We start from the raw sequence: 24,558 nt of genomic DNA on the forward strand, positions 1-24,558 counted from the left end.
ACAGCCTGTTCTGTTACTAACTTATAGCCTACATGGCTTCTGTCACTCTGCAGTAACAGAAAGAAGTAGTAAGATCCGACAGGTGGATCACGGCTATAACAACCACTTGACCACCAGGGCGCTTACTGCAGAGAAGGCAGCCCAGGACTCTAGGTGATGGTGCGGCCTGGGGGGCACCTGGCCGCCTGCCCCCGGCCCTGCTTCTGTGTAATTATCACCTGAAAAAGTCATTTTTCAGTATTTTATGTCAATTTTTTTTTATTGAAACAAAACTCTTAAGGACCTAAATTGCAATAGCTTAGCTCATCACTAGTAGGAATATATCAGTTGTAATAGTAATATTACATCCAGCTAAGGGCTGTATTCAAGTTGAGACAAGCCGCAATACTTTTTCGCGGCCCGGACTTTCCGCGTACTTCGCCTGTTTTGTAGGCGGAAAAGTATCGCGCACGTGCCTGCTTTACCCCGTATTCAATTTGAAAGTACGCGAAAACGGGACCCAGTGAAACTTAAACAGGTGGAAAGTACGGTCAGATTTGGGGAAATCAGCCTGACACCCCCCAAAAGATGCACTGACATGGGGGTTCCCTATGGTACCCCCGATTTGGCTTGCTGAAGGTATTTGGTGTTTTTAAACGGACTCAATAGCTGCTAAATTGTGTTTTTCTATACGTGATGCAGAAGAGTATTCAGGAATATTTTTTCCAGAAATTAAGTTATCCCATCAAATTGGGGGAACTTGAAAATGGGGGTTAGCATATTTATAAGTTGCTACAGTGAAGTTGAAAAAATCTTGAAAAACCATCTGCCGCAAGCCCCTGCAATCAAAAAAACACTTGGGGCATACTTGGGGACCCCCCAGAGTCAAGTTCGCTAGTTTTTAACTTTGTCCCCCAACATTTTTATTTTTCACCCCCAAAATGATAGTGATTTTATTTTGGGGTGTCAAGTGTTTTTTTTTTTTAAATGTTGGCACAGATTACCTTTGGGGGACTGTCTGAAGACTGCACGGGGGTTCCCGCAAAGTTGCACCCCAAAACCCCAATTTTGCACTTTTTTCCTCCTCCCATTCATAGACAAAACTTTTCCGCCTATTACATTGCATTGCCTTTCCGCCTAGGTGGAAAGTCTTTCAAATTGAATACGGGGTAAAAGCCAAACAGGCAAAAATTACGTCATCGGCGAAAAAGTATCGCGGATCCGGACTTTTCGCCTCAAATTGAAGACGCGCCCAAGTTAAGACCATGGTATCCCTGGCTTATAAAAGGTATATAGAGACCATGAGAGTGGATACAGTATGCAAATTGTAAGACACATTGTAGGACAATGAGGAAAGTGACAGATTGTATCCCAGTACGAATAATAGTATGTATGAGAAGTGACACGTCCATGGCTGACTACTGCACCTGTGTGTTTTGTGTTTATCTTGTCAATAACTATTTGGTACAGGCTGAGTCTCACATATCCAAAATGCTTGGGACCAGGGGTATTTTGGATATCGGAATATTCCGTATTTTGGAATAATTGCACACCATAATGAAATATCTTGGGAATGGGACCCAAATCTATACACAGAAAGCATTTATGTGTTATATACACCGTATACACACAGCCTGCAGGTCATTTTATACAATATTTTCTATAATTTTAAGGCTCAAACAAAGTTTGTGTACATACATGAAATTTATATGTTTCATATACACCGTATACACACAGCCTAAAGGTAATTTTATACAATATTTTTAACAATTGTGCTTTATACAAAGTTTGTGTACATTGATCCATCAAAAGACAACATTTTTACTATCTCAGTCATGCAAAAAAAAATCTGCATTTCGGAATATTTGGATATGGGAGACTCAACCTGTATTGTTATAAACTGTGAGCCCATGTGATAGGGAATACAGATTGTAAGCCAAACCTGCCGACATTGCAGTTTTCTTACCCAGGAGAAGCCTGGAGAGGAGAAGCAGGTGGGAGGTGTTGGGGATGGATGGGTCGCATCATTAAGCCCCGCCCCCTCACTGCAATTTGCCGCGAACGGGGCATATTTAAATAACACATCATAAGGTCATTAGGGCACGCCCCCTACTTGCTGACCCGCCGGTCCGCAATAAAAATCTCCTTATTCTGCCCACTTCACTATGAGGTGGGCAGAATGCGGGAGAAGTGCCTACTCTTCCAGGGGTGCGGGGGGTTACCTGAAAAATCGGGAGCCTCCTGCAACTTCCGGCAGGGTAGGCATGTATGTTGTAAGATCCACTGGGGTAGGGACTAATGTCCATGTTTTTATTAGACAAGGATTGCCAGGGACTAATGTTAGTAACTGAAATGTTCTCTGGGAAGCACGGTCTAATATGTGTGCACTACTTAAATAACTGGTAATACAGAATATATAAATAATACATTATTATTTTTTTTTTATAAAATAGTGACAAACATAATTCAATATGCACCTTAATATAGATACATTTTAATCAGATCAATCCACATTGATAAAATGACTCCCACCCCATAATTTAGGAAACCACTATTTAATCCAGAGATAATCTCACACATGCCTGCCTATTCATGTTACATGCATATAGGCTCGCCCAGCATACACCATGTATGTAGCACAGGGATATGGGCAGGTAACTGCCACTGATGGCACATGCCACTTTTCAAAGCTGCAGCTGGCATCAGGGCAGTTTACTTTCAAACCACTGGTGGAAGAGCGACCGTTGGAAGCCAGGGATGAAGAAGGCCACCATGGAGAGGAGCATCAATTCCAGCAAGAAGGGGAAGAAGAGGTGCAGGAAGATATCATCAAGCTCAGAGGAGTTAAGCAACAACGGACGTGACATGAAGAGGAACATCATTTCCATCTCCTCCTCCGAGGAAGAGGTGAAGGTCTCCATCAAGAAGGGGAGGAAGAGATGGAGGAAACTATTATCCAGCTCAGAGGAGTTGAACCATACTGGACATGACAGCAAGAGGAGGATCCTACCTGACTCCTCCTCCGAGGAAGAGGTGAAGGTCTCCATCAAGAAGGGGAGGAAGAGATGGAGGAAGCTATCATCCAGCGCAGAGGAGAGCAAGAATGGACATTACAGCAAGAGGAGAATTATTTCTAACCCCTCTGATGAAGAGCAGGAGGTCTCCATCAAGAGACAGAAGAGATGCAGGCAGTTGTCATCTTGCCCAGAGGAGAAGATCGGAGATGAGGAGAAGAAGAAGAAGAGCAAAGAACATCACGTAGATGCAGAGAGACAGGGTAAGGGAGACTCATACATACAAACTGTTATCATACAAACACCATGAATGACTTTTGGTAGGCTGTGCTATAGTAGACAAGTGCTGAGGCCTCTATATCTATACCATTATTTGAAAATACATTTACATGTATTTATTTATATCATGCTTTTTCTTGCATCAAAATCTAATTTAGTGGTATTTGTCTTAATAGTAAATCCAAGAATGCTTATATATGACAATGTTTGTACTTATTAGTGATAGGGGGTTGCACTATATCTGGGCTGAAATATTGTGCCCCATGGACTACAGCCAAACTATTAGATATTGTGGAGAAATGTAACAAATCTTGGAGAGAGATAAAGGGGAGAGAGATAAAGTACCAACCAATCTGCTCCTACTCGTCATTTTTCAAACACAGCCTGTAAAGTGTCAGGAGCTGATTGGTTGGTACTTTAACTTTCTCCACTTTATCTCTCTCCAAGGTTTGATACATCTCCCCCAAGAGTATTGGTAATGTGTAAAGCCCCATTTACACCACATGTATTACTGTGCAATTAAATGCGATGTACTCCTGGGTGCGAGTCATCATGACTACGGCTGCACTTGACGGCATCCCGAATTCGCAATAAGTGCTCACAGCCCCGTAGGGCTCCAAGCAAAATTATGTGAATCCAGGCTCAGAGCAGGCCGCGAGGGGTGCGAGATGCCGTGCCATTGCTGGTGTTTTAACGCCCTGGCAACAGCAACTTGCACCCTTCGCAGTCATTTGGATTGACCACTTAGTGTGTGGGTGATGTAATTGGATGTGTAGAGGCTAATGGGGAGCTACCAATGACAAGGAGGCTTCAGTCGCTTGCAGTGTGGGTAGTAATTGGATCTACTGATTAATGTGAATTAGAAGTAAAGATTATGGGCTAAGTGTAATAGCCTGTGGGTTGCAGGCAGCTGCGAGATTTTGATGACTTACCCGCTAGAGTTAAAGCAGCAATAATTAGACATTATTCCCGCTTCAAATCTAAAAGCTAAATTGATATCTGTAAATAAAGCTTAATATTAACATTAGTGTCCAGTCATTTAGTAGTCATTATATCTATTGTAATTGTGATGATCACTATTTGTGAGTATGAAACCCATACACATATTTTCATACATATTTGTAAAATACAGGATATAGAGGCACCACCTTAATCCTTATTGTGTTCACCTATAAAGCAGACGTCTGATGCAAGATTAAACAAACAAATAAAAATAATTTTTTAACTTCATTTTGCTATCCCCAGAACATGTGGCCCATTACATCTGGGGATTTAGAAGAATTACACTGTACTTTAGGGTCAAAAATGATTTGTGCAGCTCCGTTCCAATTTCCTGCCATACCAATCATGTCTCTTACATTATTTGTCAATAATCAATACCATGATTTACTAATGATCTCAGACTCCACCCAACCATATGATAAATCCTCTGACCACATAACGTACTCAGCCAGTAATTATCTGTTACACCTTCTCCCCATCTGAAGATGGAATTACCCAACGGGACCAAGCAGAGCTGGATTGAGGCTTTGAGGGGCCCGGCACTTAAGGCTGGGGGTCACTAAAGACCAATATTTGGGATACAAAGTTTTGGTCATTGGGCTTGTTTCAGAATTGTACGTCTGGAGGCTGAAAACTCTCACTGCCGGCATTCCAGCTCAGAGTGGTGCATCCAAAGACACAGCATCAAATCACCATCTAACAGCCACGGGCCATCTTATACCCCTTTCACTTTGGAATCTCAGACTGGCAGCATGACCTGGCTTATTGTAGGGTCAATTATGTCACTGGCGTCATGTGAGATCATCTCCAAGTGTCGGCTCTTCCTATACTGCTAACGGGTTCCAAGTCACATCGACCCAGGTTATCCGTTCACACTGCACTGCGAGCCGGGATGAACCCGTGTTCAATCCTGCTCGTTACCCGGTTTGAAATGCTGGGTCACTTGACCCAGGTTATTTCAACTGGGTCCTTTCATACTGCACAATAACCCAGGTTATTGCTTGCAGTGTGAAAGGGGTATAAGTAAGCCTACGTTTACTAACAATGGTCTATGGAACGCCTCTGCTGGGGCCAGGAAATCCGCATCAGAAGATGGAGATCCTGGCCTTGGCATGCCTACAAAATGGGGGCAACATGTCCCCATTTTGTAAATCAATCACTGTCACCACCCCCACCCCCAAATGGCCACAGCATGTCAATCATGCTGCAGCGTAGGGGTTACTGCAAGCGATCTCATGGACACTTATCACAAAATGAGCCGTACAGATCCTGCGCATGCGCCGATCACTCATCATCGAAGCTGTAAGTAAATTATCAGGTTTGTGTACAACTCTGGATCAGGCTCATAGTGTGTGAGCCTTCTGCATGCAAATAAATGGGGACATGGCCATACATCACACACCCATTTTTCTTCACACTGGGGGCGTACACATTGCTTCCACAGCTGCTGGGCTGCCCCCTATGCTCATGTGCACAGCAGGTCCCAGCAACATTGTGATGGTTGGGAGGACATGTATACATATATAGTCATACACATATACACATACAGATATACTGTCACACACATCATATACACATACATACAGTCACACACATATACACTTACAGATATACTGTCACACACATCAAATACACATACATACAGTCACACACATATACACATACAGATATACTGTCACACACATCATATACACATACAGTCACACACATATACACTTACAGATATACTGTCACACCCATCATATACACATACATATAGTCACACACATATACACATACAGATATACTGTCACACACATCATATACACATACATATATAGTCATACACATACAGATATACTGTCACACACATCATATACACATACATACAGTCACACACATATACACTTACAGATATACTGTCACACACATCAAATACACATCAGACTTGCCTACCCTCCCGCATTCCGCGGGAGCCTCCCGCTATAAGCTGGGAGCTCCCGCTACCCCGGAAAGTATAGAGAATCCCCCGGTATTTCCCACTGACCTGTCAAAGCACCGCACTATGCATGCGCGAGTCGGATGAGAAAGGGGAGGGGCCTGGCTTGAGGACGTCACGACACGCAACGTCATTTACTGTAATGTAATATGATAGGCCGGCTACCACGGAGTTGTGAGTAACGTTGGCCGCCTAGGTGTCACTGCCTCCCGAGTCTGTCTGATCTCTGACTGCAGGGAGCGGGACTGGCGGCGGCTGCAGCGTCCTCTCTTCCTCCCCGGCTGCTGTCCCAAGTCTGCTCACCTCGTTAGTAAAAAAAATATAAGTAGAGGGTGAGCTGTGCAGGAAGGCATCTTCTCCCGGGCCGGCCCGGCCGGTACACTGTAAAGGATTCGGGTCCGCGGCCGCGATGGCAGAAGCCAAGTAACATTGTCTGCAGCCTCATTGGTGGATGGCGCTGGCCATCCACCAATCACAGTGATAGGAGTATCTGAACGCTGATTGGTGGATGGCTGGAGTATCTGAACGCTGATTGGTGGATGGCTGGTGGAAGGCTGCAAACGGCCATGCAGACTTTGAGAGAGAGCCGGAGATAGGAGGGACAACAGCAGCAGGAGACTGGTGAGTGTTGCACTTCCCCCATTGATTTGAGGTCTTATTTTTAAAATGCATTTTCTTTTATCTGATTTAATGCAGTTCGTAAATGATTTTTATTGATGGTGAAGGGGGAGGGGGGGCAGGGTAGGGAAGAACAGTTTTGGGCTTGCTATTAAGGGAGAAGGGGGGAATGTCAGGTATGGAGGTTGTCACTTCTGGAACATGCTGTTAATTTAGGGAGAAGGGGAGGTTGTCAGGTATGAGGGGGGTCACTTCTGGAACATGCTATTAAGGAAGAAGGGGGGGTTGTCAGTTATGGGGGTTGTCACTTCTGGAACATGCTATTAATTGAGGGAGAATGGGGGGGTTGTCAGGTATGAGGGGGTTGTGACTTCTGGAACATTCTGTTAATTGAAGGAGAAGGGGGGATTGTCAGGTATGAGGGGGTTGTCACTTCTGGAACATGCTATTAATTGAGGGAGAAGGGGGGATTGTCAGGTATGAGGGGGTTGTCACTTCTGGAACATGCTATTAATTAAGGGAGAAGGGGGGGTTGTCAGGTTTGAGGGGGGTCACTTCTGGAACATGCTATTAAGGAAGAAGGGGGGGTTGTCAGTTATGGGGGTTGTCACTTCTGGAACATGCTATTAATTGAGGGAGAAGGGGGGATTGTCAGGTATGAGGGGGTTGTCACTTCTGGAACATGCTATTAATTGAGGGAGAAGGGGGGATTGTCAGGTATGAGGGGGTTGTCACTTCTGGAACATTCTGTTAATTGAGGGAGAAGAGGGGGGTTGTCATGTATGAGGGGGGGTCACTTCTGGAACATGCTGTTAATTGAGGGAGAAGAGGGGGGTTGTCATGTAAGAGGGGGGACACTTCTAAAATATGTTATTAATTAAGGGGGGATAGGTTGTTAGGTCTGGGGGGCAGTTCTGGGATGTGATTTTAATTGAGGGAGTTGTCAGGTTTGAGAATGATTATAGAGTACATTGAGAAAGGCCGGGAAGATAATCAGGACTGGGGTATGTTTCCAATTGAGGGAGGGGGTTTGTCAAGTGTGGGGTACCATATGATCATAATTGAGAGAGGCTCATGTGGGGTCTGATTTTAAACTATGGCGGAAGGGTGTATCAGATCTGTGAAATAATTTTTAATGAGGAGGGGAGGGGGCGTTTGTCAGACTTGAGATTACCACTTGTAGTGATTTAGGGGGCTTCCATTTTCTAGGACCCCTTTTTCATATCTATTCTGCTGACTTTGGTTATGTATACAGTACACCCGAGTTCCTGGTAGTATAGACTGCTGTTAGATCGCAGGTGTTTTTTTGCTGTTGAGCACTTGTAGAAAACCAGGGCCACTTGCTTGTATTTTTCCACAAGGCTAAAACTTGCCAGCCAGCCCCTGGTAGGGAGTGGAACTCTGGATTAAGTAGATTCAGTGTGGGTAATTACTATATACAGGAGCTAAACAGACATTTGGGTGTAGTCAATGGGAGAATTTGTCTATAGAAATTTGAAATTGGAGACACAGGCTTTTCATGTAAATGTCAGAATATAGGCTTATATGATTTGATATCAGTTGATGCATATAGCAGGGTTGTGGTTGGAATCTACTGCATACACAGATACACATTTTTTTTATGCTTATGATTTTAATATTTTTGATGTATAAATTCCATTATTTCATATGTCCTTCCTTAGTTGCTACCCATACACAGACCTGCTCTGGCAGCAAGCTGCTCATAGTGCTATAGTTTTCAACTTCCACTGCAGGACAAATCCCTGAGTGGCAATAGATACGCCCATAGGTGTAGCTAGAAACACCCTTTGGGTAGAGCTGGACACGCCCCCTTGATGGCGGTCCAACCACTATCTAAAATCTCCCTGAAACTAGTTTTCAAAAGTAGGCAAGTATGATACACATACATACAGTCACACACATATACACTTACAGATATACTGTCACACACATCATATACACATACATACAGTCACACACATATACACTTACAGATATACTGTCACACACATCATATATACATACATACAGTCACACACATATACACTTACAGATATACTGTCACACACATCATATACACATACATACAGTCACACACATATACACATACAGATATACTGTCACACACATCATATACACATACATACAGTCACTCACATATACACTTACAGATATACTGTCACACACATCATATACACATACATACAGTCACTCACATATACACATACAGATATACTGTCGCACACATCATATACACATACATACTTTCGCACACATATACACTTACAGATATACTGTCACACACATCATATACACATACATACAGTCACACATATACACATACAGATATACTGTCACACACATCATATACACATACATACAGTCACTCACATATACACATACAGATATACTGTCGCACACATCATATACACATACATACAGTCACACACATATACACATACAGATATACTGTCACACACATCATATACACATACATACAGTCACACACATATACATGTATACTGTCACACACCTACATATGTAGTTACACGTACAGGGGTAGATTTACTAAGCCTTGGAGAGAGATAAAGTGGAGAGAGATAAAATACCAACCAATCAGCTCCTGTCATTTTACAGGCAATGTTTGAAAAATGACAGTTAAGAGCTGATTGGTTGGCACTTTGGGCCTGATTCACTATGGATCGCTATAGCTGCACGCAGATCTGCTGCGAAAATATGCTAATGTTTGCAATCGCAAAGCCAACATAGAGGCACCTACTACCGCTATCTCACCTCTGTAATACCTTGCAGACCTGCGTATACATCGGTACCATCAAGTAATATTGGACCCTCATGCAGAATTACAGCTACTCTGTCCTTACTCAGAAATTTTAGATGTCATCGCATGATGTACTCAAGCTGCGTATGCCGTCGGAGTGGCTAATTTATGCACGCCTTGGAAATGGCATTCAAATAGACAGGCACGCCTGTGGTTCTCCAACCACTCCCCCGTCACCACCCCCAAACGCTGATGTCCTGTCCCTCTGTCTGCGATGGCTTTATATCTGTATAAGTGATCACAGTACGATCGTAATGCTAATTCATGCACGTGTACTGCAGTGCATACAAGTGACTCAAGTCCTTTATCTCTCTCCAAATCTAAGTACTACATCTGCCCCTTATACACATACATACATACTGTCACACACACATACATACATGTAGGCAGAAACTTATACACACACATATATATCATACTGGTACACACAGTCATACATATACATTCATTCATTTACACACATACAGATAATCACACACTTAGGGCGGGATGTACTAAGCATTGCATTAGCGATGCGGTACATCCTGCCTGTCTTCGTGTACATACTGCAGTTCATTACCGTGGTATGTACCTAGAATATCGCAAAGGACAGCTACCCCGATAAGAGCTGTCCTTTGCTATGCTGCTGGGCGGAGAGATTTCCGAGTTTAATACCCAGAAGTCCCTCAGGCGTCCTTCTACGCATGCCCAGACGGCCGCGGGGGCTCATGGGAGAGATCAGATCAGATCCCTCCCAACGAGGAGTGTCCCAATAAGAAGCCCATAGGCTTCCATTGGGTAATGCCACCTAAAGGTGGCGTTACCCATCGGGTTGATGCTTGCCGGTGCTTTGTACATATGGAGAATGCGGTAAAACCCCTGAAAACTGCATTTTCTGGAGTTTTGCAGCATTATCCTATTTAGTAAATATTGGCCTTATTCAGATATAAATATAGTGTTCCTCCTCCTCCCTCTTACCTTACATCATCATTTGGCACACTGGACCTCATTCAGAGCCGCTTGCAAAATGTGAGCGCTCACTCTGAATGAGGGCGGCCTCTTCTATGTTCAAAGCCGGCCTCCTGGCTGTTCGCTATTCTGTGGGTGACCACCCATAGCTTTAGTTAGCGGCCAGGTTGATGGTCGCGATGGTCAAGACCATCGCGACCATCTGGGCTTGTGACGAGACCGTTGTGGTAGGGTCTCGTCTGCCGCAAGCCCCAGTGAGCTTTCAGCTCTAATAGAGCCGGAAGCTCACCACTGACATCATGAGTGATGTCAGTGGGGCCGCCCCCAAACGGCAGGTGTTCCATCAGGAATGCCTCCATTTGGCCAGCCACCCCCCACCCTGCCTACAAAACAGTGCGAGCTGTCGATCACCATCGACAGCCGCCACTTTTGTAGTGAGTCCCGGAGCGAGAGAATCGACCCGCTTGAAAGCTAATAGGTGCTTGCGAGCGGGTCTGAATGAGACCCACTGTCTGTATCTGCTCCTGCTGCCTCTCCTCCCCTCCCCTCCTCTCCCCCATGCTGCTTCTACCACTGACTGTCTGTATATTGCCATGTAGCCCCGTCCCCCTGCTCAGTCCCCCCCTCCCCTCCTCTCCCCCATGCTGCTGCTAGCACTCACAGTCTGTATAGTGCCATTTAGCCTCATCCCCCTGCTCAGTCCCCCCTTCCCCTCCTCTCCCCCAAGCTGCTTCTACCACTGACTGTCTGTATAGTGCCATGTAGCTCCGTCCCCCTGCTCAGTCCCCCCTCCCCTCCCCCATGCTGCTTCTACCACTGACTGTCTGTATAGTGCCATGTAGCCCCATCCACTGCTCAGTCCCCCCCCTCCCCTCATCTCCCCCATGGTGCTGCTAGCACTGACTGGCTGTATAGTGCCATGTAGCCCCGTCCCCCTGCTCAGTCCCCCCCCTCCCCTCATCTCCCCCATGCTGCTGCTAGCACTGACTGGCTGTATAGTGCCATGTAGCCCCGTCCCCCTGCTCAGTCCCCACCCTCCTCATTTTCAACTTCTAGTTGTGGTGCTCTTTTGCACTGAAGCTGTAATCAAAGTTGGGGGGCCCCCTGAGACAGGGGGGCAGAGGGAAGCTTTGAACTGGATCTGGGGCCAAGATAAGATTTGTGGAGCTTGTTAGCTATTTCTCCTTCCAGAGCTTCACACTTGTGTATATGACAACTTCATCAATGCTCGGCAGAAACTGACTCGATTAAGGAAGGGGCGACAGGGGTGGTCGTCCAGGGCCCCCCACACAAAGCGACACCTGTTCCCGGGTTGAGGGTCTCATTCAGACTCGCTCACAAGCGCTGAGCGCTCGAAAGCAGGTCGATGTTGAGGCCCTGCACACGTGCAGCGGCCGCACTGCGAGTGTGCAAGCCCCGGAGCGAGAGAAATATTATCTCGCTCCGGGGCTCACTAAAAAAGGGGCGGCTGTCGATGGTGATCGACAGCTTGCACCGTTTTGTAGGCAGTGTGGGGGTGGCTGGCCAAACAGAGGCGTTCCCGAAGGAACGCCTGCCATTTGGGGGCGGCGCCACTGACATCACTCATGATCATCAACCTGGCCGCTCGCTAAAGCTGTGGGTGGTCTCCCACAGCTTAGCGAGCGGCCAGGAGGCCGGCTCATTACAGAGAAACGGATGCAGGGGGGTTTCTGCGTACATAGAAACCCTCCCTGACACACAAATTTGGGGGTGGAGCCAATATGACAATTTGGGGGCGGGGCCTAATGGATCGAGGTGCCCGGCCCCTGTTGCAACCAGGACTGGTCCTGTAGCAGCTGCTGCATTAAGTGAAGGTATGTTTGTGTACTGTTTCGGTGTGTGTGTGTGTATGTATGTATGTGATTCTATGTGTATATATGTCATGGTGTATACAGTATGTTATGTGTATACTGTGTATGTGTTAGTGTGTATGTTTATACATGTTCTAGTGTCCATGTGTTAATATGTATATATGTGTTAGTGTGTGTATACTGTTTATGTGTGAGTGTATGATTGATATATATATATATATATATATATATAAAAATTTATTTTCAGGACCCCCCCTTCAAAAAAAAATCCTACGTTTGTCCCTGTCTTCATGTGGCGGGGGTAGGCTTTGGGTGGGTCTTTCAGGGAGGGGGGTGGACTCTGTGTGGTTTGGAGGGGCCCCCACAATTTAGTTGCCCTGGGGCCCCCACAAGCCTTAATCCGGCCCTGATAGTAGCAGTGCTGTCATGTGACCACACATTATAAGCAAATGTAATGCAAACACAAATGTTGCAGACAGTCCTGTTTGTCACAAAAGGAAATATTTAGTTCACATACTTTAGATTTCTGATGCTATTGGATTAACATAGTTGATGAGATTAGAAACATTTGTGTGTATATACTGTTATTATGAGCAGAATTAAATACTATAGGGGTAATTTAATTGTTTTGTGGGCGGCGATAATTAGTGGGCGCCAAGTGTTGCAATTTAATGGTTTTGGGTACCCATTAATTAGACTAGCTGAGGGCTTCATAGGCATGAGGCTATATAAGAGTCCTCAGTTTTTTGTGATTGGTCAGTAATAGGGAATTTGTTTGCTAGGCAGTTTTCTCTTTTTTGAGGCCCTTTTTTCATTAGTTGACAGTTAGCCAATTAGAGTTTCAAGGGGGCTTGCATTATGGGTTTTTCTATTTAAGGCTAAATTTGAATAGGCTCAGCCTCTTTTTCAGTTGGAAGACCCTCGTTCCCTACCCAAAACCGTGTGTTTGTCCTTTACTAAACAATTTTAAAGCAGTAGGCGGGAAGGCGATACTAACCAGCAGGCACATGTGGCATAAGTGGTCGCTGTGGGGCACTTGCCCCTTTGAAGGACAGGGAGTGTGTCCTACCTATGCGGGGTGGACAATTGGGCACTTTCTTTGCGGAAGCGTCTGGACTGTGCCATAGTAAGGGGTGGTGAGACTTTCACAGCGCAGGTTACGCATATTGAAAAGGGGGCATCTTAGTCGACCCCATTTTTTGGTGAGAAGTATTTGGCTAGAGCTGGGTTGTGGTAGCGCCTTCTTTTGCCACCGTTTATTAAAATAAATTCATGCAATTAGTAAATACATTAATTTGATTCGAACCAAGCAGTTGTTGTCAGTGTCGTTATTTTAGAGTTAAGATTAGCATAAAATGGTTTTAATGTTTTTCACAATAAATGAATGGACGCCTTATTGCGGTCATCAGGCCTTATTAGACCAGGTTTAGACATGTAAAACGGATAAATCCGTCTACAGTCCTGGTTAGGGCGCCCAAACTGCTGTTTGGACACTCTAACTACCGGTTTATTGCACATTTTTGCTCGCATCATCCAGAGGGTGCAAGCAGAAATGCTGGCGGCTATAATGCCCACGTGGAGCAACAATTGAATTGCCCAAAACATATAGCTGACCAAAAACCCCTAATGGCCGGATTCAATTAGAGGCGAAAAGCCATGATCGGCGAAAAGCGTCCTGGAATTGAATAGGGCGATACTTTGTAAAGTGGCGAAAACCGCGCATCGGTGAAAACTTTTTGCCGATCTCGGCTTTTCAACGCTAATTGAATATGGGCCTTAGATTGACTGCAATTGGCACACAGTAGGAAGTAGGATATATGAATGGAAATATTTATGTAACTTGGCTGTCCCTGGTTGTCTGCTGTAATAAAAATGTGAGCTCAATTAGGCACTGCCACGATTATTAACACTTCATATCACGGCAGAATTTTTTTTATTTCAAATGAAAGTAGCCCCACTATGTACTAAACTGAACCCGCAAGGACAGCGGTAGTGATAACCGCTGTCCCTGTGAGTTATTTCCCCAGCATTTTATAGCAGTCTTTCACATTTGTGAAAAACTCCTCCAGGGGAATCTGACACTGCATTGGAAGATCTCTCTCCTGAGAGTAAAGCCTCCATAGACTTAAAGCGGTTTACACCATCTGAAAATGATGTACACTAATGGGGCCAAACTCCAAAATGATTTGCCTTTCGGAATTTGGGACATAGGGGTCAGATCATAGTCCTCATTGATAATAATGGGGACTGCGATCTGCAGTGCTAATTAGCCTTCTGCAGGAGATTTCTATGAAATGCCATGCATTAGGCTATTAATACATAGCAACAATTCATAAAATTATGTAGAAACTGCAGTTTTTACATAATTATATGAAAATAAAAACATTTGATAATTAGGCCCCTTAATGTTCTATAATATATGGGTGTTACTGAAATGTTCTCATCTCACTTTTCCATTAGGAACCAACAGTGCTCAGTCATCCTGCCTCAGCAATGAAGTCTCTCACACCATCCAGAGACTAACGTTCTTCCGTCAGCTAGGCCAGGGTGGCTTTGGAAAGGTAAGTAATGAGGTTTCATTTGTCACAGGGGAATTACTGTATGTCTGAATTTGGATGTTAGTACAGATGTACAGAGCTACAGCACAATTTAATTCAATGTTAGTTTTGATTTGTCAATCCACCTAATGTTATTCCACACTGTACTTGCTGCATTACATGTAATTTATAGTGCTGGGTCTGTCATAGTGTCAATTCATTGTGCTCTGTGGTGTTGTTGGTGTATTATTAGGAGACAGCATTTGGGGTTATAGAAAGCATCTAAAGATACTGTAGACACACAGTGCAAAAGTGTAAAGTTTAACCTCACACCATTTTAAAATTACCCTGAAAGATATAAAGGGCCTATGGTCTGACTAGTGATGCCATGGATGTGACCTAGGGATGTCCATCGACCATTGATGATTCATAATCATTGATGGTTTATGGCTGATGTCGAATGCTTTTACCATCGATGGGAGAGAATCAGATGGTTTCCCTTCATCGATGGCACAGCATAAACAATTTTTTTTTTTCTACAAGATGCCAGGACACGGAGCACAGCACCTCCCCTACACCTGCGAAGCCCTGTCCCCAGGTTCTGATTGGCCCACCATTGCATAGTTGGTAACCATCGAGGGGCCAATTGCTATATCGTCATCGACAGTAACCCCACCAATGGCCATGTGAGGGTGTGGCCTGTGTTGTGCCCCCCCACCCCCACACACATATATATATATGTGATTGAGAGATGTACACAAGCCCGATAGTTTACGTACATCTCCGATCTTTGGGCCTGATTCAGAGCCGCTCGCTATTTGCGGTCGTTCGTTCCAAAACAAGGGGTGGCTATTCAAATGAACCGTTCGCTCATTGCGGTCTGTTCACGCCTCTAAGTCTGAACGAGCGTGCAAAACTTGCGGTTGTAATTTTGAAAAATACGCCCCCTGGCCGCTCGCACCATACGTCATGTCCGCTATTTATTAGATTAATCGAGTACATTGACCAGCGTATGAACTGCTCGCTATACTTGTGGTAGATTTTTCCTACCGCAATCTTGCGAGCAGTTTTGACTATAAAATAACCCAGTGACGTGGTCAATGACGCTGCTGTATTAATTATGCACACCCTTAAAATGCCCGTTTTGACCTTTAAGCACGCCTGCGTTCAGATCTCCACTGCCCGTTTTCAAGCCCCTTCCCCTGTTACCACCCACATACGCCTCCTCCTGTCACTCAAAGTAGCAGGCATTCGCTATATAGCGAACAAACGATTTTCGGCCGCACTGACTGGTTCGCGCAAGCGTATTACAATCCGTACGCATGCGCAGATGAGCGAACATCGGTCAGAACGAACGAGCGGCCGCTTACGAGCGGCTCTGAATCAGGCCCTTTGTCATTCTGCACATGCGTAGGATCTGTACTGCGCATGTGCAGATCTGTGTCTGTGACAATGGTCACAGTGCTCTCTAAACCGCAGTATGATTGACATTCTGGGCAAAATTTACTAAGCGGCGGCTTCTAACCTCCGGCGGTTTGGTGGCGGTTTTGCTATCCGCAGATTTACTAAGGCCAAAACCGCTGCAAAACAACCGTCATAACACATTTAAGAATAGAATAGAACAGGGCTGTCATTTAGAAACCGCCGCAAAAGCGCCACCAAATTCCCGGCGTTTAGAACCCGCCATCAAACCGCCACCAAACCGCCAGGGTTTAGAACCCGCTGCTTAGTAAATTTTGCTCTTTGTGGTTGTTTGGGAAAGGGGAAGTGGTTTTTACAGAAAGTGGTGGTGTGTCAACCCCGTTTTTCTGGGCGTACCAAGGTTAGTGGCTGCATCCTTGGACGCAGCTTCACTGGCCCCGGAAGCGTAAAACTCACAGCCATCTTGGGTAACCTGAGGGTTACTTAGATGACCGATGTTCATGCAGGTGATGCCATGCAGCTGTGGATCACAAAAGCATCCTGCTACTTTTACATATTATCACAGAGCAGCTGCGTCCAGAGACTGTGTACAACTCTGAATCAGGCCCAATGTACATCATAAAACACTCACCTTATATATTCAAATGTGAGTTTCTAGCACTGGACCGGCAGGCTACAATTGGCGGCTGTGTCCACCTCGGCACATCCTTTTCGGAGTTTGCTTGGTTACTATAGAAACAGAGTGTATACATAAATAGAAATAATCCCAAGTACATGCAAGTAGGTAATAGCACATATACAAACATAATGATACTGTGAGCATGATACACTAATCATAATAAGCCAATAAACCACATATATAATAAAGAGAATGTAACAACTGCATTAGAGACCTAATCATAGAAAATGTACAAATCAACTAGATCTAAAAAGAAAAAAGTCTCAATAAATCTGCAGCACATATAATTGGTACCTCTGAGCATCCATCTACATAATGTAATCCTGCATTATATTGTTAGTATCCTGAATGTCGTCATTCAGAACATAATGCTGTCGACATTCTGACTGTTGAGAAAATATATCACACCTATCAGCTCAGCAGGAGTATGCACAAAACTAAAAGAATAAAGCTCACCTTATATCCTATGACACCATGTGTGATTCCGAACGCTGCCCATCATCCTATCCTGACTGCAGTACGCTGTGATTACATAATAATAATAATAATAATAAATATATATAATTATATGTATATATACACAATCATTTATGCCTGGACACACACACATATATACTTGCAGGTGTCCATCAAGTGAACCCACAATACAGATTCCAATGACGACGGCACTCATTAATAAATGATGCTTAACTGCAGAAAATATATACCAATGTTTCCATACTTTATTGCATCGTCTTCACGGTACCTTGAAGACAATACAATAAAGTATTGAAACGTTGGTTCCTACTGTCTGCAGTTAAGCATAGTTTTATTACCGAGTGTCGACATATATATAATCCGCCAAGATCTGTCCCATGTCATATATATATTAGGGGTGTGCACCGGCCACTTTTCGTGTTTTGTGTTTTGGTTTTGGATCTGGATCTTTCTTCGTGTTTTGGATCTGGATTGGTTTTGCCAAAACCACCCTTCCGTGTTTTGGGTTCTGGGTTTTGTGTTTTGGATCTGTATTTTTTTTTAAAAAAGCATAAAAACAGCTAAAATCACAGAATTTGTTGGTTTCTCTGCTCCTATGCTATTATTAACCTCAATAACCTTAATTTCCACTCATTTCCAGTCTATTCTGAACACCTCACACCTCACAATAGTGTTTTCATGTCCAAAAGGTTGCACCGAGGTAGCTGGATGACTATGCTAAGCGACACTAGTGGGCGGCACAAACACGTGACCCATCTAGGAGTGACACTGCAGTGGCAGACAGGATGGCAGTTAGAAAAACTAGGCCCCAAACTGTACATAATGCAAAGAAAAAAAAGAAGTGCAAGATGGAATTGTCCTTGGGCCCTCCCACCCACCCTTATGTTGTATAAACAGGACATGCACACTTTAACAAATCAATCATTTCAGCGCCAGGGTCTGCCACACAACTGTGGCTGAAATGATTGGTTCGTTTGGGCCCCCACAAAACAAGCTGGCAATTAATGTGTCCCTGCACAAACTGGCTCTACGGAGGCAAGATGTCATCCTCATCCTCCTCATCCACCGATTCCTCACCCTCTTCAGTGTGTACATCCTCATCCTCACAGAGTATTAATTCGTCCCTGCTGGAACCACAGGTCCCTCTGTACGTTCTGGAGGCTGGTCTCCCTGGAAGAGTTGATAATTCATTTTATGAACATCATCTTCTCCACATTTTGTGGAAGCAACCTCCTACGCCTTTCGCTGACAAGGTTCCCGGCTGCACTAAACACTCTTTCGGAGTACACACTGGAGGGGGGGCAACTCAGGTAAAATAGAGCCAGTTTGTACAGGGACCTCCAAATTGCTTCTTTTTCCTGCCAGTACAGGTACGGACTGTCTGACATGCCTACTTGGATGCTGTCACCGATGTAATCCTTTAACAGACAGACGCACGCTTGTCGCTGCTGCTTTGAGGATTCAAGTGCGGCTACAGCCCACACAATTCACAAAGACAGAAAAAAAAAAAGAATATTTTTATTGTTTGTGGAGCACACTTTGAGGGTTACACCACCCTTTAACAGACAGACGCACGCTTGTCGCTGCTGCTTTGAGGATGCAAGTGCGGCTACAGCCCACACAATTCACAAAGACAGAAAAAAGAAGAAGAATATTTTAATTGTTTGTGTAGAACACTTTGAGGTGTCACCACCCTTTAACAGACAGACGCACGCTTGTCGCTGCTGCTTTAAGGATGCAGGTGCGGCTACAGCCCACACTTCACAAAGACCGAAAAAAAAAAGAACAATATTTTAATTGTTTGTGTAGAACACTTTGAGGTGTCATCACCCTTTAACAGACAGACGCACGCTTGTCGCTGCTGCTTTAAGGATGCAGGTGCGGCTACAGCCCACACAATTCACATAGACAGAAAAAAAAAGAACAATATTTTAATTGTTTCTGTAGCACACTTTGAGGGTGTCACCACCCTTTAACAGACAGACGCACGCTTGTCGCTGCTGCTTTGAGGATGCAAGTGTGGCTACATCGCACACAAGTCACAAACACATTAAAAAAATAGTTTTTTATTTTTTGGAACACTTTGAGAGTTACACCACCCTTTAACAGACAGACGCACGCTTGTCGCTGCTGCTTTAAGGATGCAGGTGCGGCTACAGCCCACACATTTCACAAAGACCGAAAAAAAAAGAACAATATTTTAATTGTTTGTGTAGAACACTTTGAGGGTGTCACCACCCTTTAACAGACAGACGCACGCTTGTCGCTGCTGCTTTAAGGATGCAGGTGCGGCTACAGCCCACACATTTCACAAAGACCAAAAAAAAAAGAACAATATTTTAATTGTTTGTGTAGCACACTTTGAGGGTGTCACCACCCTTTAACAGACAGACGCACGCTTGTCGCTGCTGCTTTAAGGATGCAGGTGCGGCTACAGCCCACACAATTCACAAAGACAGAAAAAAGAACAATATTTTAATTGTTTGTGTAGCACACTTTGAGGGTGTCACCACCCTTTAACAGACAGACGCACGCTTGTCGCTGCTGCTTTAAGGATGCAGGTGCGGCTACAGCCCACACAATTCACAAAGACAGAAAAAAGAACAATATTTTAATTGTTTGTGTAGCACACTTTGAGGGTGTCACCACCCTTTAACAGACAGACGCACGCTTGTCGCTGCTGCTTTAAGGATGCAGGTGCGGCTACAGCCCACACAATTCACAAAGACAGAAAAAAAAAGAACAATATTTTAATTGTTTGTGTAGCACACTTTGAGGGTGTCACCACCCTTTAACAGACAGACGCACGCTTGTCGCTGCTGCTTTGAGGATGCAGGTGGAATCTAGACGGGATTTGGAACCGAGGAGGACACACTACCTCCATCAATTGTCTAAATCCCACTGCACTAATGTCGGATACCGGACGCACGTCTAACACCAACATAGCAGTCAAGGCCTCAGTTATACGTTTTGCTTCAGGATGACTGCTGTCGTACTTCATCCTCATCGCTAGGGACTGTTGGAGGGTCAATTGTTTAGTAAAAGTAGTGATGTTCCTACTTCCTCTCTGGGATGATGAACAACTCCCAGCAGCAGCAACAGCACTAGGAGGAAGAGGTTCTTGATCTTTCCCTATTTTATTTTTATCGGAGAAAGTTTGGTCCTCCATTTATGTTATATTGATATATATACGTGCGGCTAAAGCGCACACAAACACAGAAAATATTATTTTATTTTGGCTGGAGAGTAGTGCACTTTGTGGGTTACACCACCCTTTAAGAAATGAGCCAGCCGGCTCTTTACTTATGGGACACAGGCGCACGCTTGGCGCTGCTCCTTTGTTGATGCACGTGCAGCCACAGTGCACACAATTCACAAACACAGAAAATAATTTTTTTTTTGGTTTGGACTGGAGTGTACTTTCGGGGGTTACAGCACCCTTAACGGTCAAGCCAGCCGGCCCTTTACTTATGACACAGGCGCACGCTTGGCACTACTTTGTTGATGCACGTGCGGCTACTGCGCACACAATTCACAAACACAGAAAATATTTTTTTTTTAGGTTTGGACTGGAGTGTACTTTCGGGGGTTACAGCACCCTTAACGGTCAAGCCAGCCGGCCCTTTACTTATGACACAGGCGCACGCTTGGCACTACTTTGTTGATGCACGTGCGGCTACTGCGCACACAATTCACAAACACAGAAAATAATTTTTTTTTGGTTTGGACTGGAGTGTACTTTCGGGGGTTACAGCACCCTTTAACGGTCAAGCCAGCCGGCCCTTTACTTATGACACAGGCGCACGCTTGGCACTACTTTGTTGATGCACGTGCGGCTACTGCGCACACAATTCACAAACACAGAAAATAATTTTTTTTTAGGTTTGGACTGGAGTGTACTTTCGGGGGTTACAGCACCCTTAACGGTCAAGCCAGCCGGCCCTTTACTTATGACACAGGCGCACGCTTGGCACTACTTTGTTGATGCACGTGCGGCTACTGCGCACACAATTCACAAACACAGAAAATAATTTTTTTTTTGGTTTGGACTGGAGTGTACTTTGGGGGTTACAGCACCCTTTAACGGTCAAGCCAGCCGGCCCTTTACTTATGACACAGGCGCACGCTTGGCACTACTTTGTTGATGCACGTGCGGCTACTGCGCACACAATTCACAAACACAGAAAATAAATTTTTTTTTGGTTTGGACTGGAGTGTACTTTCGGGGGTTACAGCACCCTTAACGGTCAAGCCAGCCGGCCCTTTACTTATGACACAGGCGCACGCTTGGCACTACTTTGTTGATGCACGTGCGGCTACTGCGCACACAATTCACAAACACAGAAAATAATTTTTTTTTTGGTTTGGACTGGAGTGTACTTTCGGGGGTTACAGCACCCTTAACGGTCAAGCCAGCCGGCCCTTTACTTATGACACAGGCGCACGCTTGGCACTACTTTGTTGATGCACGTGCGGCTACTGCGCACACAATTCACAAACACAGAAAATAATTTTTTTTTTGGTTTGGACTGGAGTGTACTTTCGGGGGTTACAGCACCCTTAACGGTCAAGCCAGCCGGCCCTTTACTTATGACACAGGCGCACGCTTGGCACTACTTTGTTGATGCACGTGCGGCTACTGCGCACACAATTCACAAACACAGAAAATAATTTTTTTTTTGGTTTGGACTGGAGTGTACTTTCGGGGGTTACAGCACCCTTAACGGTCAAGCCAGCCGGCCCTTTACTTATGACACAGGCGCACGCTTGGCACTACTTTGTTGATGCACGTGCGGCTACTGCGCACACAATTCACAAACACAGAAAATAATTTTTTTTTTGGTTTGGACTGGAGTGTACTTTCGGGGGTTACAGCACCCTTAACGGTCAAGCCAGCCGGCCCTTTACTTATGACACAGGCGCACGCTTGGCACTACTTTGTTGATGCACGTGCGGCTACTGCGCACACAATTCACAAACACAGAAAATAATTTTTTTTTTGGTTTGGACTGGAGTGTACTTTCGGGGGTTACAGCACCCTTAACGGTCAAGCCAGCCGGCCCTTTACTTATGACACAGGCGCACGCTTGGCACTACTTTGTTGATGCACGTGCGGCTACTGCGCACACAATTCACAAACACAGAAAATTATTTTTTTTTGGTTTGGACTGGAGTGTACTTTCGGGGGTTACAGCACCCTTTAACGGTCAAGCCAGCCGGCCCTTTACTTATGACACAGGCGCACGCTTGGCACTACTTTGTTGATGCACGTGCGGCTACTGCGCACACAATTCACAAACACAGAAAATATATTATTTTTTTAGCACTTGGGGGGAGCACCCCTGATGGACAGAGCACCCCCTGGACAACACTACAGCACTCCTTTAGGACTGGGACACTGCACAGGACTTTGGAGTGGACACAGCCCCTATGGAGAACTGACTGCACAACACAGTCCAGCCAGCCCCTATGGACTTTGAAGTAGTGGACACAGCCCCTATTAACAACAGCAGCACAGCACAACACAGCCAGCCCCTATGGACTTTGAAGTAGTGGACAACAGCAGCACTACACTACACTACACTACACAGCCCTAACTCCCACCCTCCCTCTTCACTGTCCACAGCCGAGTGAGAAAATGGCGCCGACGCGGGTACCTTATATAGGATCCAAAACCCGCGAGACTCGGAAGGCGGGATGATGACGTTTTGCCTCGATTTCAGATCCGAGTCAGGCGGGAAAAGTCGAGCCTGATTCGGATCGGACTCGGATCGGGGTGGCTCGGGGGGGTTCGGATTTCAGAAATCCGAACCCGCTCACCCCTAATATATATAAAAATTCTTTACATATATATATATATATATATATATATGCAGATAGTAGAAATAGCGCACTCATGAGAATAGTATAAAAAGTATAATTTTACTTGTAATAATGCTCACATACATCAAGGCTAAGAACTATGGGGGCGATTAAATTCAACGTGATGTTGAATAGTTACGGGAGGGAGCTCCCACAGCTATTCAATTCACCACACTGCTTGGGATGCTAAAGGATTTCTTCTCGCACCCCCTGGGGATGTGGAGAGAAATCCGACCAAAGTGCCGAGCGCGCAGCTGTTTTTCTGCTTAACGCGGCGCTAACAACCGCGCACCCGGCACTTTGGTCAGAGAATGCCGGTTAAAGCGCCTTAACACCCTTGTTAAGGCGCAATAACTGTCATTCTCTGACCACACAGCGCACTGAACCTGAGCACTGAGCTCGCTCCCGGCGCTATTCAATTTGCATTGGATTGAATCACCACCTTTGTACACAGCCCATTAATCAGCTCTTCTCAGCTGGCAGATCTCTTAGTCGCTATAGGAGCCTCCGGGTCAGCGCTGCTTCTGGAGATAGCAGAGGACCTCAACGTCTCACATCAGTTTAGACCACGCCCTACATATATAATAAAATTAATTAAAAGTCTAAAATTAATAGCATAGTCATAATGGGGGCAATTCAACTCAGCATGATGTTGAATAGCCCCAGGAAGGAGTTCCCAAAGCTATTCAATTCACTGTGTTGTTAAGTCATACTACAGGATATCTGCTCGCACCCTCCTGAGTTGCAAACAGAAATCCAACTTCAGTGCCGGCCGCAATGCTATTTTCTGGCTTAGCGCGGAGCTAACAGCCTCGCGGCCGGCACTTTAGTCTGAGAATGCCGGTTACCACGACTAAACACCAAGCTTATGGCGCCGTAACCAGCATTATTCAACTTAAGGCACACATCCACTAGCAGACCTCAAAACGACTGCAGGATTGCAACATTGTAATCGTGCAGTCGTTTGACAGTATGTGCTGCGCCCACACGGAATGAGCAGTCGGTCAGTGTAGTCACATCAATCATCCCCTAACATGCTCAACCTGACCTTATCGTCAGGTTGTTCAGCATGTTTGCCCGATAGATGTCTAA

At 45.1% G+C, this 24,558-nt stretch overlaps 1 protein-coding gene across 1 annotated transcript in view; it reads left to right on the top strand.

The window, feature by feature from the left end:
* The first annotated feature begins 2,736 nt into the window (after positions 1-2,736).
* The window catches only part of LOC148442564 (protein kinase C delta type-like), a 79,842-nt gene continuing 58,020 nt past the window's right edge, over positions 2,737-24,558 (top strand). The window contains exons 1-2 of the mRNA XM_088463797.1: positions 2,737-3,256; positions 14,950-15,050. Of these exons, the coding sequence (XP_088319923.1) occupies positions 2,737-3,256; positions 14,950-15,050 (621 nt within the window). The remainder of the gene's footprint in view (positions 3,257-14,949; positions 15,051-24,558) is intronic.

This window comes from Taudactylus pleione, unplaced genomic scaffold, assembly GCF_031769625.1.
Source record: "Taudactylus pleione unplaced genomic scaffold, aTauple2 ptg001458l, whole genome shotgun sequence".
Classification (NCBI taxonomy): domain Eukaryota; kingdom Metazoa; phylum Chordata; class Amphibia; order Anura; family Myobatrachidae; genus Taudactylus; species Taudactylus pleione.